The 17,925-nt window shown below is 41.4% G+C and overlaps 3 protein-coding genes across 3 annotated transcripts; all 3 read right to left on the reverse strand.

Moving 5' to 3' along the window:
* Window positions 1-1,752: 1,752 nt before the first annotated feature.
* Window positions 1,753-3,892, reverse strand: LOC117482035 (zinc finger protein OZF-like). Its single transcript, XM_034130000.1, has 2 exons — window positions 3,592-3,892; window positions 1,753-3,473 (listed from the first exon to the last, which is right to left on the reverse strand). Exons 1-2 carry the CDS (start codon window positions 3,782-3,784, stop codon window positions 2,353-2,355), a joined length of 1,314 nt encoding a protein of 437 aa, XP_033985891.1. The 5' UTR covers window positions 3,785-3,892; the 3' UTR covers window positions 1,753-2,352.
* A 2,996-nt stretch (window positions 3,893-6,888) lies between these two features.
* Window positions 6,889-9,688, reverse strand: LOC117482040 (zinc finger and SCAN domain-containing protein 31-like). The gene is made up of 2 exons (XM_034130013.1): window positions 9,398-9,688; window positions 6,889-8,428 (listed from the first exon to the last, which is right to left on the reverse strand). The coding sequence occupies exons 1-2, from the start codon at window positions 9,588-9,590 to the stop codon at window positions 7,308-7,310; spliced, it is 1,314 nt and encodes a 437-aa protein (XP_033985904.1). The 5' UTR covers window positions 9,591-9,688; the 3' UTR covers window positions 6,889-7,307.
* Window positions 9,689-12,663: 2,975 nt separating this feature from the next.
* Window positions 12,664-17,925, reverse strand: LOC117482048 (zinc finger protein 501-like). The gene is made up of 2 exons (XM_034130027.1): window positions 17,646-17,925; window positions 12,664-14,394 (listed from the first exon to the last, which is right to left on the reverse strand). Exons 1-2 carry the CDS (start codon window positions 17,815-17,817, stop codon window positions 13,256-13,258), a joined length of 1,311 nt encoding a protein of 436 aa, XP_033985918.1. The 5' UTR covers window positions 17,818-17,925; the 3' UTR covers window positions 12,664-13,255.

Here is a 17,925-nt window from a genome sequence, read left to right on the forward strand (position 1 = left end):
GAGTTTAGGTGCAGTTTTAGGTTACATTTTTTCGCTCGTGGCTAATTCAGAGGCTGAGTGTTAGCATTGTGGGTTTTTTTGGGAAAAAAAATTAAAAAGATCAGTTAGCTGAGTTTCTTCCCGTTACATGGATATAAAACATTCATAGTTTATTAAATATTAAGATTCCTTAGACGTTGTTTCCTGCAAATGACGCGTTTATCCGCCCGGTACCGGGGGGGCGGTGCGTAACAGGTAATAAAAGACAGGTTTCTCTTAACCAGTTAGGGTTAGGGCTTCTTAACATTTAACAAACTATGAATGTGTCATACCCACTTAACGGGAAGAAACTCAGCTATCCGACAATATTAACCATTTTTAGCTAAACAAAACACAAGGGTAATATCAAGCCTCTGAATTAGCCCTGAGCGGAAAAATGCTAACGCACTTAGCACAGAACTCACGGTAGAAATACTTTATTACTTATCGGATCTGCACAAACAAGATATCAGATTAAAGCTGAGATTCCACAGATTCTAGAGGTATAAGTATCATCACTGTACGACCAAAACTCAGGGCAGCGAAGGCAAACCCAGACAACACACCACGTAGCTTTACGGAGCCAAAACGGCAAATATGTCTTACCTTTGCTGTTTTTCTGATCAAAAGTTGTGTTCAATGGCATCCTCTCCACTTTCAGAGGAAAGGTCAGAGGAACTCAAAGAAATGCTGGACTCCAGAGAGCATTCCGTGTCAGACCCCCCCTCGAAGCTTGTGTCTTCTTCAGGTGAGTCCTGCAGCTCGCTGGCAGATGAAGGCTGCATGATTATTTCTAAAGTCTCTTCTGCACTGAAATGCTTCTTCATTTTTGTTCCTTCTCTTTGCTCCAGGTCTTTCTCCTTCTCTGCTCACTAATGAAATAACCCCTCGTCAAACTGCATGTTTGTCTTTGGCAGCTAGGTGCATAAACACACTAACAGTTGTTTTTGTTTTTGAGTAATCAAGCAGCTCTTCAAAGACACATGAAACACATCCCTCAAAAGATGCCCTTTTTTTACCCATGAAATGATCCGTGCATGCTTACAGATTCTCTCACACACACAAACACACGCACACACACACACACACACACACACACACACACACACACACACACACACACACACACACACACACAGAGAGGGAGGAGAGGTGTGTGCTGTTGTGCACAGGCCTAAGAAATAGTTTTTCTACCACCTGAGAGAGAGCACCAGGTCACATGCTGCAGGACCTGCTGGTCTGCTGCTGGAAATGACACACACACAAATACAGACACACAGACACACAAACACACACACACACACCACTCTCGGGGCCCCCTGGTAGTCACACTGCTCCATAATATAACTGGCAAAAATGTAAGAATTTCATGCATCGGCCTGCAGTGGGAAAACGGTTGAATCTGGTGTAGTAGACATTTCAAATATCACTACTTTTCTTCTAAAGGAAATGCTGACATTACAAAATGCATGGTTTTATACTGCAATGGCAGTGAGATCAAAAAATGTGGTTTGAATGGAAGTCAATGAGGCATTTTTGGCCACGAAGGTGTCCAGAGGTAGTATCTGACACTACGTAAAAAATAATAATGCAGTCAAATCAACTTTGTTGCTAATCTTTGACATATCCAAGACTCTAATAACCACCAAAGTTTTGAGCACGTTAGAAGTTGTTTAAGAGATTCATGAAAAAAACAGGACGACAAAATATTGATGCATGGATTTAATAGCAGTTTTTTGGGCGTGTACATTTTTGCCACGAAGGTGTCGAGAGGGTGCAAAATGCATCACGAGAGTACATAAAACATGTAAGAGTAAACAACAATGGATTTAAAAAGAAGACTTCTGGCAAAATTCCATACCAAAAGCTGTAACACAGCTGAAATTATCACTAAATAAAAATTAAAAAAAGTCGGGAAAGATGTACGAAAATGCCCGAGGAGGGCATAAGGGTTAATAGAGACAATCCAAAACAAAATGAATGGACAGTTATCAGGCCACATTAGTTGTATTTTGTGAGACTTGCATTAGGTTACTTGAATGGTTTAAAAGGTAATTTCTAATTGCAATGGAAGACATTTTTAAAGTAGTACTCCTACCCCGAGTACTAGGGGTAGGAGTACTACTAGGGGTAAGTAGTTTTTAATGTAAGCTTTTTAATGTAAGCTTTTAATGTAAGTGGCCTGTCTCCTGTGTGGATTCTCTGGTATCTCTCAAATAATGAATTATAGTTACAATCTTTTCTACATTTGTTATATTTTAAAGGCTGTTAACCCGAGTCAGTATAACAGTGCAACAATGACAAATGTGTGTGGTTTACATTATTATATTGAATTTATGGACGTTGATTCTGTTGTTTTGGCTCGTCTTGCTCGCCTCCTTTCTGATCTTGGCTCTCAGCTACATGAGAGTTGTGGGAGAGGAGCTGGTGCTCACTCTCCTCCTCAGTAGCAGTCAACATGAAGGCATCAGTCTCCTGCTCCAGTCCAAGCTGCTCTCCCTCCGGACTGGTGCACAGCTCCTCCTGCTCCTCTTCAATCTGTGGAGGCTCTGTGCTGCAGGGATTCAACTTTTCCCCTCTGTGTGTTTCTGTGTGGCTTCCCAAGTTACTACTGAATATGGTATTTTTACCGGACACGTTTCCCACATGTTTTGCAAGAATATGGCTTCCCCCCATGTGGAATTTCAGATGATTTTTCAAAGCTGATGATCGACAGAAACCTTGTCCACACATTTGACACGAAAATGGCTTCTCCCCTGTGTGAATTCTCACGTGCTCTTTCAAGTGACTATTTTTTTTGAAAGCTTTCCCACACATTTGGCACGAAAATGGCTTCTCCCCTGTGTGGATTCTCATATGCGCTATCAAGTTACTATTTTGTTTGAAAGTTTTCCCACACATTTGGCACGAATATGGCCTCTCACCTGTGTGGATTCTTGTATGAATGATTAATTCTGATTTATTAGCAAATATTTTCTCACAAGTGTTGCAAGAAAGTGTTTTTTTTATTGTGTGGATTTTCAGATGTTTGTCCAGTGATGATTTTTCCTGGAAATACATTCCACATGCATCACATTTTAAAGACTGTTGAGTATCACTGTGCATCTCTGACAAGTTCATGTTGTTTACATCTTTACTTTGACTTTTGCCTTTGTGATGTGGTTTTGGCTCTGAGGCTTGCTCGCCTCCTTTCTGATCTTGGCTCTCAGCTACATGAGAGTTGTGAGAGAGGAGCTGGTGCTCACTCTCCTCCTCAGTAGCAGTCAACATGAAGGCATCAGTCTCCGGCTCCAGTCCAAGCTGCTCTCCCTCCTGACTGGTGCACAGCTCCTCCAGCTCCTCTTTAATCTGTGGAGGCTCTGGGTCCTCTTGGTCCAGACTGGAGTTCCTCTCCTGAATACAGAGCTGCTGCTCAGAGAAAACCTGCTCCTCACAGACAGGATGCTGTGGGAGCTCTGGAGGGACAGAGAACAAATAAAATAGGATAATGCTGTACACATAATGGAACTTAAGTAAAAGCAACGTTGCGAATGTCTATGTTTTCTGTTAATGCAGTCAGTACGTGTTACCTACCTATCCTGTGTATATTTATTTCCGGTTTCAAAACGACATCCAGCAGTCTGCGCTGCCGTCTGATCTCCTCCTCGTAATTTACGATAGTTTTCTGAAAAACTCCAAATATTTCTTCAGCAGCAGCAGAGAGCCGCTCGTTAACAAACTCTCTCAAAAAGTCAACTGAAGACATTGTTGCCATAGTAGAAGTCATTGTTTCACCACATGAAAAGAATACAACAATAGTTGACTCAATACATCGATAGCGCTGAGCTAACGGTAACAGCGTTTATTGTTTACTTCCGCTGCATGTTTTCTTCTTCGACTTCTTATTTAATAGGCATTTGTGAGCAACGATTTAGTGATTTACCGCCCTCTACTGGGCTGGAGTTTGCAGAAGTCAGGATTAATAATAAAAAAGAAAAGAAGTGGGTTGCTCACCCTCGCCTTCGTGTCCACTTGTATTAATGGACATGAATCCAAATGAGTGTGTAGGCTTGGTGAGTAACAGATTAAAATGTAACGTAATTACCAGTGGTGTAAAGTAACTAAGTACATTTACACAAGTACTAGAAGAATAGTAAAAAAACGAGGAATTTGTATTTAAGTTGAGTATTTTCAAAGTGTGCTACTTTATACTTTTACTCCACTACATTTTGTAGGCAAATGTTGTACTTTCTACTCACTACATTTATTTACAGATTTAGTTTGTTACTTCGCAGATTTAAATTATAATGCAAAATAAAAATGCACCAATACATTTGTATATGTTAAGCTAGCCAGCTTGTGTGTATAAAATAATTATAATAAAAGCCACCTTTACCAAGGTCAAGTTATGAACACATTCATACATAAATAATTATTATACAATCATTTAGTTGAAATGCTGACACAGCATTCCAACTATCTGTTATGCTACGCACAAAATTCTTTATTATTCCGCCGGGTTATTTGCGCTGCTTCTTCTCCCACATTGAACATCGCAGAAACTCCGTTCAAAGATCAAAACGTTCAGCTCGGTCGGGAATCAATGGCTATTACTTTTATCATTCATAACTTTCATAATTCCAGAGATACATCCCATAATACATCCCATTTTTAACATGGAAGTCAATGGAGAAACTCTTCAGACTTCAACAATCTTCATGCAACTTCAACTGCTAACTGCTCCTTCTTCAACTGCTAACTGCTCCTTCATACTTTCACTCAGAAACCTCATTCCAACTTTAAAATGTCACACATCTTTCTGACATTATTCGTGTAACACAACTTCTAAATCTGATTCTTACTTTTAGAGATATTAAACATTGTTCAGACCTTGGTAAAGAGGCCTTCTTCAGATTTTAGAGTGCGTGATGTCACAGCTAGAGTGGAGGACAGATTTAATTTTGCCTTCATATTTTCTTTTAAACCTGCCATAATTCCCAAACCCTACATTCCTGAGACATAATTTTTCATGACAAACGTAGAAAAACATCTCGTAGCTTGAAAGATAAAAGAAATTAAGCAAAATAATTAAACAAAATGCCTCTTGAGGGCATGAAGTGACAAAAACTTTCAACATGTCTCCATTATACTCCATTGTAAATTCAGCCTCACCTTTCCCCACCACAGCAGCCGCACACCTTTAGTTAATCTGCCAAAAAGGCCACATTATTAACCCGAAAGTACACAAAAAGTACACTTCAGATGCTCAAGTTCCTTGACATGTTTCACGCTTTGAAATTTCACCGATATCTGTTATCCCTCGCCATAAAACACGATGTTGTCGTAACGCCTATGAAAAGGGTCAAAACAGCACCAGACTTCAGATAATGGTTAATGGTCCTGCCCTCAACAGCTCTACGTCAATTATGGGGTGTCATCATATGCCGTTTCCATGGAAACGCATCCCTCGCCATAAAACACGATGTCGCTGTAACTCCAATGGACACGGTCCGGTCGTCCCACAATCTTCACCTGTATATCACCTCTCCATGCCTCAACAGCTCTACGTCAAATCTGACATCTCACCATATGCCGTTTCCATGGAAACGCATCCCTCGCCATAAAACTATGTCGCTATAACTCCTATGAAAATGTTCAAAAAGTGCTCAAACTTCACATGTGCTAACAGTCCAGCCGTGAAGACATCTACGGGACCGTTTTGAGATTTCTTCAAATGCCGTTGCCATGGCGACACAATGCTCACCATGAAACACGGTTTTCTCATAACTTCAGTGAAAATGCTCCAAACGGCCCAAAACTTCACAGGTTTGGTAACGATGCAGCCATCAACGCATCTAAGCATATTATGGGATGTCATCAAATGCCGTTGGCATGGCGACAGATCATTCACCATCAAGTTAGTTCAAAAGTTTGCAGTTCAAATATTCTGCTGCTTTTCCAAGCCTTTTTACTTTATTTTCTTCTCTCATCACACATTCAAGCCCCCAGTGTTCATGTATAATTTCAATCTAAATTCTTCACTTTCTTCTTACACATTACATTTCAGCATAGCAGTTTAGCGTCAGCTTTTCAGCATAAAGCATTCCCACTAGCAATTTCTTCAGGAATTGCATTCTCTAGTTTAAAACATGTGGTGCCTATGTGTGCCATTCTGAATGATGAGTACTTATCCTTCTGGTACCTAAAGTATATTTTGATGCTAAAACTTTTATACTTTAACTTAAGTACAATTTTGAGTGCAGGACTTTTACAAGTAGGCTAACAGAGTAATTTTACACTGTGGTATTGCTTCCTTTACTGTAGTAAATAATACGAGTAATCCCTCCACCCCTGGTAATAACATCATCAAATGTAAAAATATAAACTGTATTCTCATACAGTTGCAGAAAATAAGACGTAATCACATTCCTCGTTCATTTTTTATTTTTTCATACATATGCTTAATAAAAGGCAGGTTTCTCTTAAAAACAAAAACAATGAGCAGAAGATACCTTTTTTGTTTTCAAGATATCTTTGTTTATTATTTTCTAAAGTATAGGATTTCTGTCGTCTTACATACACTTAAAGGTGGGATAGGTACGTTTGAGAAACCGGCTCGAGATACACTTTTTGTTATATTCCATGGAACGCTCTTAACATCCCGATAGCAATGAATATCTTAAGTGCTTTGACAAAAGATCCATAAAAAAATGTCATCTGTGGAAGCCGCAGTACTGTAAAAAGCACGACCAATCATTTTAGCCGGCCCGGCTAAAATAACTGGATGGCCTACCTGCCTGTCAGCCTTTCATCTGTGCACAAACTTATCTCGTGCCCTCATTGGTCATGTGCGCGTTCGTGTGTGTTGGAGGAGGGGTTCTGTAAGGAAGTGGCAGATTTTTTCCGGTTGTGTATTTTCAAAATCTAGCGCACTCGAGCTGGTTTCTCCAAAATGACGTACCCCACCTTTAAGTTTACTCCATCTTATTGATATTATTTTGTTCTTGTATTTATTGGCATTGCATTTCATAGAGAAAGTACAAAACAAAAGTAATGGACAGTTATCAGGTCCCATTAGTTGTATTTTGTGAGACTTGCATTAGGTTACTTGAATGGTTTAAAAGGCCATTTGTAATTGCAATGGAAGACCTTTTTAAAGTAGTACTCCTAACCCTGCAAGTGACCATTATGTTGAAAAGATTTACCAAGTTTTGAATGTAAGTGGCCTGTCTCCTGTGCGGATTTTCAGGTGTCTCAAGTAATGAATTAGAGGTACAATCTTTTCTACATTTGTTATATTTTAAAGGCTGTTAACCCGAGTCAGTATAACAGTGCAACTCTGACAAATGTGTGTTGTTTACATTATTATATTGACTTTTGTGATATTCATTCTGTGGTCTTGGCTCTGCATGTCCAGTTGACCCTGAGTCTTGCTCGCCTCCTTCCTGATCTTGGCTCTCAGCTACATGAGAGTTGTGAGAGAGGAGCGGGTGCTCACTCTCCTCCTCAGTAGCAGTCAACATGAAGGCATCAGTGTCCTGCTCCAGTCCAAGCTGCTCTCCCTCCGGACTGGTGCACAGCTCCTCCTGCTCCTCTTCAATCTGTGGAGGCTCTGTGCAGCAGGGATTCAACTTTTCCCCTGTGTGTGTTTCTGTGTAGCTTCCCAAGTTACTACTGAATATGGTATTTTTACCGGACACGTTTCCCACATGTTTTGCAAGAACATGGCTTCCCCTCATGTGGAATTTCAGATGATTTTTCAAAGCTGATGATCGACGGAAACATTGCCCACACGTCTGACACGAAAATGGCTTCTCCCCTGTGTGAATTCTCACGTGCTCTTTCAAGTGACTATTTTTTTTGAAAGCTTTCCCACACATTTGGCACAAATATGGCCTCTCACCTGTGTGGATTCTTGTATGAATGATTAATTCTGATTTATTAGCAAATATTTTCTCACAAGTGTTGCAAGAAAGTGTTTTTTTTATTGTGTGGATTTTCAGATGTTTGTCCAGTGATGATTTTTCCTGGAAATACATTCCACATGTATCACATTTTAAAGACTGTTGAGTATCACTGTGCATCTCTGACAAGTTCATGTTTACATCTTTACTTTGACTTTTGCCTTTGTGATGTGGTTTTGGCTCTGAGGCTTGCTCGCCTCCTTTCTGATCTTGGCTCTCAGCTACATGAGAGTTGTGAGAGAGGAGCTGGTGCTCACTCTCCTCCTTGGTAGCAGTCAACATGAAGGCATCAGTCTCCGGCTCCAGTCCAAGCTGCTCTCCTTCCTGACTGGTGCACAGCTCCTCCTGCTCCTCTTTAATCTGTGGAGGCTCTGGGTCCTCTTGGTCCAGACTGGAGTTCCTCTCCTGAATACAGAGCTGCTGCTCAGAGAGAACCTGCTCCTCACAGACAGGATGCTGTGGGAGCTCTGGAGGGACAGAGAACAAATAAAATAGGATAATGCTGTACACATAATGGAACTTAAAGGGGACCTATCATGCAAAATGCACTTTGTGATGTCTTTTATACATACATATGTGTCCCCGGTGCGTCTGGGAACTCACGCAGCGTCAGAAAATAAAACCCTCTCTCTTTTCCTCCGTACGCAAACCTTTAAAAAACGGGTGTACAACGAGCTGATACAGATTTCCATCCGAACTGACTCACGGGAGACTGCTCGCGCTGCGCTCCGCAGCAAACAGCTGTGGGGCGAGTTGAAAGTACGTTATGCTGGCCGCGGTGTCTAAATAATGCTTCCGGCCCAGCGGGCCATTTATAATGTCGAGCCCTGAGAGTCCACAGATTATATTGGTATACGTTTCATCCCTGTGCGATCAAAACTCTCTGTTCAATAAAAGAACATTTTACCTTGAAAATCAATGCATTCTAATAGCGGGTCAATTTGACCCAAGTGGCGGTTTTAGGTATAAAGAATCTCTGGCGGTTCTAGTGTTAAAAAGCAGGAAATAAAAAAAGAACTCACCTTGTGATAAACCTGCAAGAGAAAAAGCATTTGAGCTCCATACTATTTCAGAAATAATCCTTGACGTGGTTTAAACAGGATGGCGTTTTATCACAACCGAATTTAACTTTATCTCCGGTAGAATTCTGATCAGGCATTAGCTCCGCCTCCTCTTATTTATTTTTTTCAAGCTAAGGACCCAAAATCTGCGTTTCTCTAACAGGGCTGCAAAAGAGGGGTTTGAGCAATATGAGGCATGGCTACAATGGATGATCTGTTTGGTATTTTGAAAAAAAAACTTCACAGACATGTTTTATATAGGTATGGCCCTACAATATATTTTTCAAATATAGCATGATAGGTCCACTTTAAGTAAAAGCAACGTTGCGAATGTCTATGTTTTCTGTTAATGCAGTTAGTACACCTGTTACCTACCTATTCTGTATATATTTATTTCCGGTTTCAAAACGACATCCAGCAGTCTGCGCTGCCGTCTGATCTCCTCCTCGTAATTTACGATAGTTTTCTGAAAAACTCCAAATATTTCTTCAGCAGCAGCAGAGAGCCGCTCGTTAACAAACTCTCTCAAAAAGTCAACTGAAGACATTGTTGCCATAATAGAAGTCATTGTTTCACCACATGAAAAGAATACAACAATAGTTGAATCAATACATCGATAGCGCTGAGCTAACGGTAACAGCGTTTATTGTTTACTTCCGCTGCATGTTTTCTTCTTCTACTTCTTATTTAATTGGCATTTGTGAGCAACGACTTAGTGATTTACCGCCCTCTACTGGGCTGGAGTTTGCAGAAGTCAGGATTCATAATAAAAAATAAAAGAAGTGGGTTGCTCACCCTCGCCTTCGTGTCCACTTGTATTAATGGACATGAATCCAAATGAGTGTGTCGGCTTGGTGAGTAACAGATTAAAATGTAACGTAATTACCAGTGGTGTAAAGTAACTAAGTACATTTACACAAGTACTTGAAAAAGAGTAAAAAAAACGAGGAACTTGTTTAAGTTGAGTATTTTCAAAGTTTGCTACTTTATACTTTTACTCCACTACATTTTGCAGGCACATGTTGTACTTTCTAACTACATTTATTTACAGATTTAGTTTGTTACTTCGCAGATTTAAATTAAAATACAACCACCAATTGTTGACAGTTCTGCTGTTTAAGTGGCCGTGTCAGACCTGACCTTTACCTCACCTACCTCTATTAAGCTTACCATTGATAAAAAGATGCTAAATTGGCTGTAAATAGAAAGGATGTATGTTTCCATCATGTCTTTTCAGACGTGTGAAACCAGGCATGTGAAACTAGATAGAACATCCTGAACTTTTGACCTATGCTAGATGGGGCAATAAAAGCGTAAAAGTTCCAGCTACAATTCTGAGAAGGCGCTTGTGGTTTTTGACACCTTGAGAGCGGTTACAGCAGGTATGAAGACAATGAACTTAGCACAGGATGCAGGCGGCCTACGCAAAGGGTCGAATCAACTTCCTGGGCAAGCGAATCATAGAGACAAGCTGTCCGTATCTCTGTTAATAAATGAAGTCTCTGTTAATAATTTAAAGTATAAAGTTTGCATATTTGAAATTAAATGTTTAAAGAAAAAAACTTGATTCTAAACATGACATTGACAATGTGTTCTGCTTTCATGAAAAACGTTCATATTCCCTCTTGTTAAATGGCATATTATTACTATAAGTCTTTATTTGTTTTATTTTAACTTTACATTTTTAATTGTTCATTAAGTAAAAGTTGAACATATGTGACCTCCTTCTCCCTCAAAGATAGAAAAGGGTAAACCACCTGACACAGAGAGGGAGGAGGCTAGAGACTATAAAAGATGATGTGTGAAGAGAAAGGGGGGCTTTTTGAGGCTTGGAGGCATGAGAGCTTGGAGGACGTTTTCTGAGGCCCAAGCCCTGGGCCCTGGGCCTGGGTTTGGGCTCTTTTATGGCGCAGTTCCACTACAGCGCGGAGCTCGCTTTAAGCGTGCCGTGTCGTGCCGTGCCCGTTTTTGGTTGCGCTTCCACTAGGCCTAGTTCCGGCCCGGCCCGGCCCGGGGCCACTTTTTCACGTCTTTTCTGGCCCGAGAAAATTGTGGTTCTATCGAGGCCAACAAACAGGGCTGAGTCGGGCTGAGTATGCTAAACTAGAGAGAGGAGCGCTGGCAAGGGGGCTACAACTACAACAAGATGGACATATTTGACCGTGATTTAATTGTAATACACGTTTCAAAATGATGCCGAAGTAACAACATACTGATACCGGTTAGTAAAAACCATGAATTAATGCTTTGTCAAGTCTGCAGACAGACGGCAGGCGAAAAACCTTTTAAAATGCGTGTTTTTCTAGGTGGAGATTGGCTAAGCTAACGCAGTATATGCTCCGACCGCCCACACTCACAACAACGGCCTATACAGACATAAATAAAGCAGCGACTGTATTCACCATGATACAGGCAGTCTGTGGTGTGTACTTGTTTAACTTTTGTCGAGTTTCTGAACATATATAAGGAGCTGTGAGCTCTGAGTGCTAACAGCTAACGGCTGTGTTGTGTTTCTGGAGTTCTCATTGAAGATGACGTCACGGCTCCGCCTACACTGCGTTACTATAGTAACTACCCCAGTTCCTAAACTGTAATGGAAGCGCAGCATGAAGTGAGTCGGCCCTGTTAAGGCCAAGCCGTACCGAGCCGTACCGAGCGTGGCCGAGGCCGACCGTGTAGTGGAAATGCGCCATTAGACGGCTTTAGGACTTTTGTATTTTGACCTTGTGTCTTTTGTTATTTTTTGGATTCTTGTAATCCTCTATTTTTGTTAAAACCTTAATAAAACCGGTTTGTACTTTGTACATTTCGACCCAACTCCTGGTCTCTCTCGTGGTCTCTGAAGGTATCTGCTTGGTCTTAGAGTGAGGTAAGAACACCCTTCCTTGGAAAAGGCTGACATTAGTTGATAATTTGGATTTGAAATTGTTTAAGGGAATAGAAACTCTGCTAAGGTTAAACTGTAGTTTCATATTGGCTACTGGGTTTTGATTGATGTTGAAATATGACATATGCTCTGCTGATGTGGTAATATCACTGCTGTGATATTAATGTTTGACTCTGGCTGGGTTTGATTTTACATTTGCATTGTTTTAATTGGTATAAGGGGATCAAAATAGGGGGTTAGGGATTGTGGGTCCTGAAGCTGCCCTAATTACCAAGGGGTCTCCCAACGACACAGGGTTTCCCCTCCAGGGGCAGTTTAGATACTGCTCTGGGGTTCTACCAGCCCACCAACACCTACTACACTACACACTCCGTTTTGCTATCCTAGCGGTCGGACATCCGTGGCTGGAGTGCCTAAAATAGGGATACGACGGGCAGTTTGGTGTTAAGAGGCCACGCTGTAAACGCCCCCCTAAGCAGATTACGTTGATCTTGCGTGTAGATTCTGGGGGGTTTAGTCCTAAAAAGATTGGACGGCCATTCACCGGAGCCTTATCAGCATCGGAGTTCGGTATCGGAGACGGCCTAGATATTAACATTGGTTGTCGAAGTTAGATTCCTTTTCACAATACATTTTTATATGTTAATGTCACTTCTGCATACATTGTCAGCCATACAACTCTATTGATGACCATATCACCCTTTAAACACATTTAATAAAAAAAGTGTGCTAAAGAAACTCTCACAACTCAATATACCGTGAAATGTTTACTTTATTTGATCATGTAACAACAGTAATCAGCAAATCATTCAAAGTTTGACCTTTGGGTTCAATATAGTGTTGGAAGTTCAATATATACATTATATACAAGCATGTTAGCAAGTTATGGCATAAGATAACTGTTAGTGCCGCCGCCGGAGCCTCGCAGCGAGGAAACTGTGGAGCGCATAATTGCGCCGCATTTGCGCATAAGATGAGGCCCCCTCCGCAAGATAAGGCTCCATGCATTCTGCGTGTAGGGAGGGGCGGCCCTGCGGGAGAGCATGAATTGACAGTGGTTACATATCCGAAATATGCCAAACTTGTGTGCAGGCGTCATTGGGCGCTCCAGTATTTTCACAAGTAGAACGACATCCACGGGTATAACCTCAGTTGCTTCATTGCTGAGGCAGTGTATATGAATAGTATATATATATATATAGTGTCAAACTAATTTCAGTTAATCGGCCACACACAGCCCAGCTTGATCTTAAGTGGACTTGACCAGAATGTTTTGCTTATTTTCAGTTTAAAGAACATCAAGTACACTACATTCTTAACATTTTCACAATGAATAACCAATCCATTTACAGGTTTTCCCGACTGGCTTCCTCCTGATTCTCTTGAGTCTCTGGAGCCGCTGTGCTGACGTCATACAGCTCTTCCTCCGTGTGCGTTTTCATATGTCTTGTCAGGTTACAGCTAGATCTAAAATCTTTTTGACAGAAGCAGCAAGAAAACTGCTTATCCCCTTTGTGGGTTCTCATGTGGCTCCTCAAGTTACTTTTAGAACTGAAATCTTTGCCGCAGAAGCTGCAAGGATACGGCTTCTCCCCTGTGTGGATTCTCATGTGGTCTGTCAAGTTACTTCGAAGCCTGAAAGCTCTCCCACAGAAGCTGCATGTGTGCGGCTTCTCTCCTGTGTGGATTCTCATGTGTTCTGTCAAGTGACCGTAATAGCGGAAACTTTTCCCACATGTTTGGCAGGAATATGGCGTCTCACCTGTGTGGGTTCTAATATGAATTTTCAATACTGATTTCTGAGTGAATATCTTCCCGCATGTGTTGCAGGGAAATTCGTTCCGCTCACCTGAGTGGATTCTGATATGGTTTTTCAATTCTGATGGTCGACAGAATCGTTTCCCACATGTTTGGCAAGAGTATGGCTTCTCCCCTGTGTGGGTTCTGATGTGGTTTACCAGGTGACTATTACTTTGATAAGCTTTCCCACATTGGTTGCATGAAAATGGCTTCTCACCTGTGTGGATTAACAGGTGTCTCTCCAGCGATGATCTAAATTTAAAATCTCTTCCACATGTGACGCATATTAAAAGCTGTTTACCTGTGTGAGTATCACTGTGCATCTCTGACAAGTTAGTGTTGTTTACATCATTACTGGGACTTTTGCTTTCAAAATGTTGATTTTGTGGTCTTGGCTCTGCACTTCTAGTTGATCCTGAGGCTTGCTCGCCTCCTACCTGATCTTGGCTCTCAGCTACATGAGAGAGGAGCTGGTGCTCACTTTCCTCATCAGATGCAGTCAGGATAAAGGCATCGATCTCCTGCTTCACTATGCATCTAAACGGCTCTCCCTCCTGACTGGTGCACAGCTCCTCCTGCTCCTCTTTAATCTTTAAAGGCTCCTGCTCATCAAAGAATTCCTCCTCATCCTCTTCCTCTTCCTCTTCGTCGTCCTCCTCCTTACAGACGTGTTGCTCTGGGAGATCTGAAGGGACAGAAAACCAGAGGAATAAATACTACTGCAGACATAAGGAGACTTTAGTAGGCTACATGTAACGTTGTAGGGGAGACTGGGGACAATTGCATCACTTTTTGCATTTCTCTTAGTTTATCAGAGACTATTCGACTAGACCAACACAGTTTTTATATAATAAACATACATATCATATACACTACAGTATGTCCTAATTACCCACATAATTTAAAGATGAATAAATATGACAGATTGTTAACAATATACATTTCAAAGGTAAAAGGTTGAATATTGCAATAGACCCCAAACCAGGGACAGTTGCAACACACATCAGGGACGGTCGCAAGTCGCAACATTTAAACAATACTCTATTTCACTATTTAACTTTCCGTTTTTGCCACAATGAGTAGGGATGCTCCGATCGATCGGTCACCGATCGAGATCTGCCGATACTCACTCTCTACTGATCGATCGGTGCTCTCTAAACATGCCGATCGCGAGAGCCGATCGCATGACGTAAAATACATGACACTTTTCTCTGTGCGCGGCAAAACAAGCTCGCCAAAATGGCTTCACCGGTCTGGCATTATTTTAAGGTGCCCGAAAAAGACAGTAAAATAGCGGTATGCAACGTGTGTGTGAAGCAGAAATCCTGCAGCTCCACCCGCTGTGACGGACCGGTGAGCCGAGCAGAAAAACACATTAAGAGTTAGACCTAACACACTTAGCTATTTTATCTACCTCTGGAACAAGCTAAACTAGTTATAAATATGTTTATTCTTCACTGTCGGCCTCACACATTACTGGATCAGTGAGCTGCATGAGATACTGACGGGCTGTCAGGAGAGAGAGAGAGAGAGAGGGGGAGAGAGGAAAAGAGAGCGCTTCCGCTCATTTCTCCCGTGTTATTATCCAAAGTTAATGTAAACTTGAATAATGTACATCATTTGAATGTAATAATTATGTTGGTTGTTGTTTGTGGAAGCTCCAGTGAATGAGCCCCATTAACTGAGTTTTAAACATCACTTTAAATGGAAGATTTAAAGTGATGTTTAAATCTTCCATTTAGGCCCCGCCCACTCGATCGGCATCGGCCGATACTGATTCCGGCGATCGGCCCCAAAATTGGCGATCGGAGCATCCCTAATAATGAGCATAGTATTCTTAAAATATGTAATTGTTGTATTCATACAATAATAAGATAGTATTATTTATAGCCCAAAACGGCAACTGATTTAAAACTGATTTTTTTGCCCACTCTGCTAAATATGAACCTTGGGTTTTGGGTGAACTATCCTCATTATTTACCTCAAAATCACTTTTGCATGTTCAAATAAGCAATATAACTTTGTATTTGGGTTAAACATCCTTTAAATCACCCCAAAATAACTTGCTGTGCAAAGAAAAAGCAACCTCTTAATCCAGATATCTTAACATGACTCACGTATGCATTCATGTGCACGGTTGTGGCATGACCACCAAAACAGAAAGATATGGACACAAGATGTGTGCAAATGTATTTAGTTTCCTATCCATGTGAACATGATTCAAGTGGGGGGGGGGACCTAACCTCCTCTAGGGGGTCCGGGGGGCATGCTACCCCGGGAAGATTTTAAATGTTTAAATGTTGAAGTTAAAAGCATCAATCTGATGCAATTTGAGAGCAAAATGAAGAGATCTATGGATACATCTGATGATCTCTCAACACCCATATGAAACAGAACTGTAAGCAGATTTTATTTTTCTTTATGGATATTTTACAAATCACTCCCCTTTCAAACTGTATTCTTGTTTATTAATAACAACTTTTTTTTACTGTCATAAAGTATTTTATACCTGTTTACTTTATTCTCTTATTTTTGTATAACTATAATGATCATATAAAGATGTGCCTTTACCTCACTGGTTGTAGAAGCTTCTTATATTCGTTAGCATAGCTAGCTAACCAGATGCTAATAACAACAAAGTTATTGACTGTATGATCAGTATGACAGATGAACAGATCGCCACTGGGCTTTCAACTAAAGACACAGCCACGTAAAAACTGCGGCATGTGTACGGCTCCTTATGGGTACTGCAATTCCTGAAGTGTCGGAGCGGCGTTCTGGTGCTCTGCGTCAGAACTGCACCCCTGTCAGACGAGACATATACCATGTGATGACACGTTAGGCTCGTGTTGTGTTCAAGGACCCAGACCTTGGCCAGGAAAAACAGGCACTCGCTTGTTTAATTATTTTGCGGTCTAGATTTCTTTAATTTTTTGCGTGTGTTTATAAATTACCTTGAGGGCCGTACCAAATGGTCTCGCGGTCCGTATACGGCCCGGAGGCCGGAGGTTCCCCACCCCTGGTCTATCACAACATGGCTCATTAACTATGGACAAAAACATGTTCCAGTAGCCAGCCGTGACATAAAACCATGTGCTAGCTACACACACATATTTGAACATATGTTTTTGGTTGCGTTTCTACTAGGTGTAGTTCCGGCTAGCGGGTACTTTTTCACAGTTTTCTGGCCGACATTTCGCCGACAACTGCGCCGAGCACTTGACTTTATGCAGGTAGCCAGACAGTGGGACATTGTACGAAAAGTCAGCACAGATAGTGCGCGCAACATGATTGCAGCGTTCAGGCAGCTCCCGTTCGAGCATATGCCTTGCGCCACCACACACACACACACACACACACACACACACACACACACACACACACACACACACACACACACACACACACACACACACACACACACACACACACACACACACACACACACACACACACACACACACACACACACACACACACACACACACACACACACACACACACACACACACACACACACACACACACACACACACACACACACACTTCCAGGTTGAATTGAGGCGATTATTTGTAATGTTCAGAGGTTGTTGTGTTTAATATTCATGAGAATATTTGTCATTGTTCAAATGATAATAAACAAACATATAAAGCATATTTGTCCACTCTAAAAAGAAAATACTTTTACACCTGCAAAACCTATCTTTTCAATAATTGCAGAAGCACATGCACACTGTATCTGCTGAGCATCTACACTACAGCATGAAGTCATCCGAGACTAGCATGTTTCTGATTGGATGAATAAGGCGAGTTGCAGCCATCCCCAGTCTCCCTGTCCTATTACAGCCACAAGAGCATTTTAGTACCTGATACATTATATATGAAAACACAGATTCATATATAATTCACATGTCCCTGTTTGATAATGATAATCACCTATCGTGTGTATCTTTATTTCCTGTGTCCGAACGACTTCCACCAGTCTGCTCTGACGATCGATCTCTTCTTTGTACTCGGCGATAGTTTTCTGAAAAACTCCAACTATTTCTTCAGCAGCAGCAGCTAGTCGCTGGTTGACATATGTCCTAAAACACTCAACTGAATACATCGTTGCCAAAATATAAGTTAACAATTATCCACGAAACCACTACAACGTCGTAACAGGCGTCGCGCCCTCGGAAATACCGCTCAGAGCTCAGCTAATGATGTTAGCATT

Source organism: Trematomus bernacchii, unplaced genomic scaffold (assembly GCF_902827165.1).
Source record: "Trematomus bernacchii unplaced genomic scaffold, fTreBer1.1, whole genome shotgun sequence".
Lineage (NCBI taxonomy): Eukaryota > Metazoa > Chordata > Actinopteri > Perciformes > Nototheniidae > Trematomus > Trematomus bernacchii.

Coding starts and splice junctions, on each gene's coding strand:
- LOC117482035 (XM_034130000.1), bottom strand. CDS start 3,784: ATGACTTCTACTATGGCAACAATGTCTTCAGTTGACTTTTTGAGAGAG. Junction 3,474..3,591: donor AATAAATATACACAGGATAG/GTAGGTAACACG, acceptor CTGTCCCTCCAG/AGCTCCCACAGCATCCTGTC.
- LOC117482040 (XM_034130013.1), bottom strand. CDS start 9,590: ATGACTTCTATTATGGCAACAATGTCTTCAGTTGACTTTTTGAGAGAG. Junction 8,429..9,397: donor AATAAATATATACAGAATAG/GTAGGTAACAGG, acceptor CTGTCCCTCCAG/AGCTCCCACAGCATCCTGTC.
- LOC117482048 (XM_034130027.1), bottom strand. CDS start 17,817: ATGTATTCAGTTGAGTGTTTTAGGACATATGTCAACCAGCGACTAGCT. Junction 14,395..17,645: donor AATAAAGATACACACGATAG/GTGATTATCATT, acceptor CTGTCCCTTCAG/ATCTCCCAGAGCAACACGTC.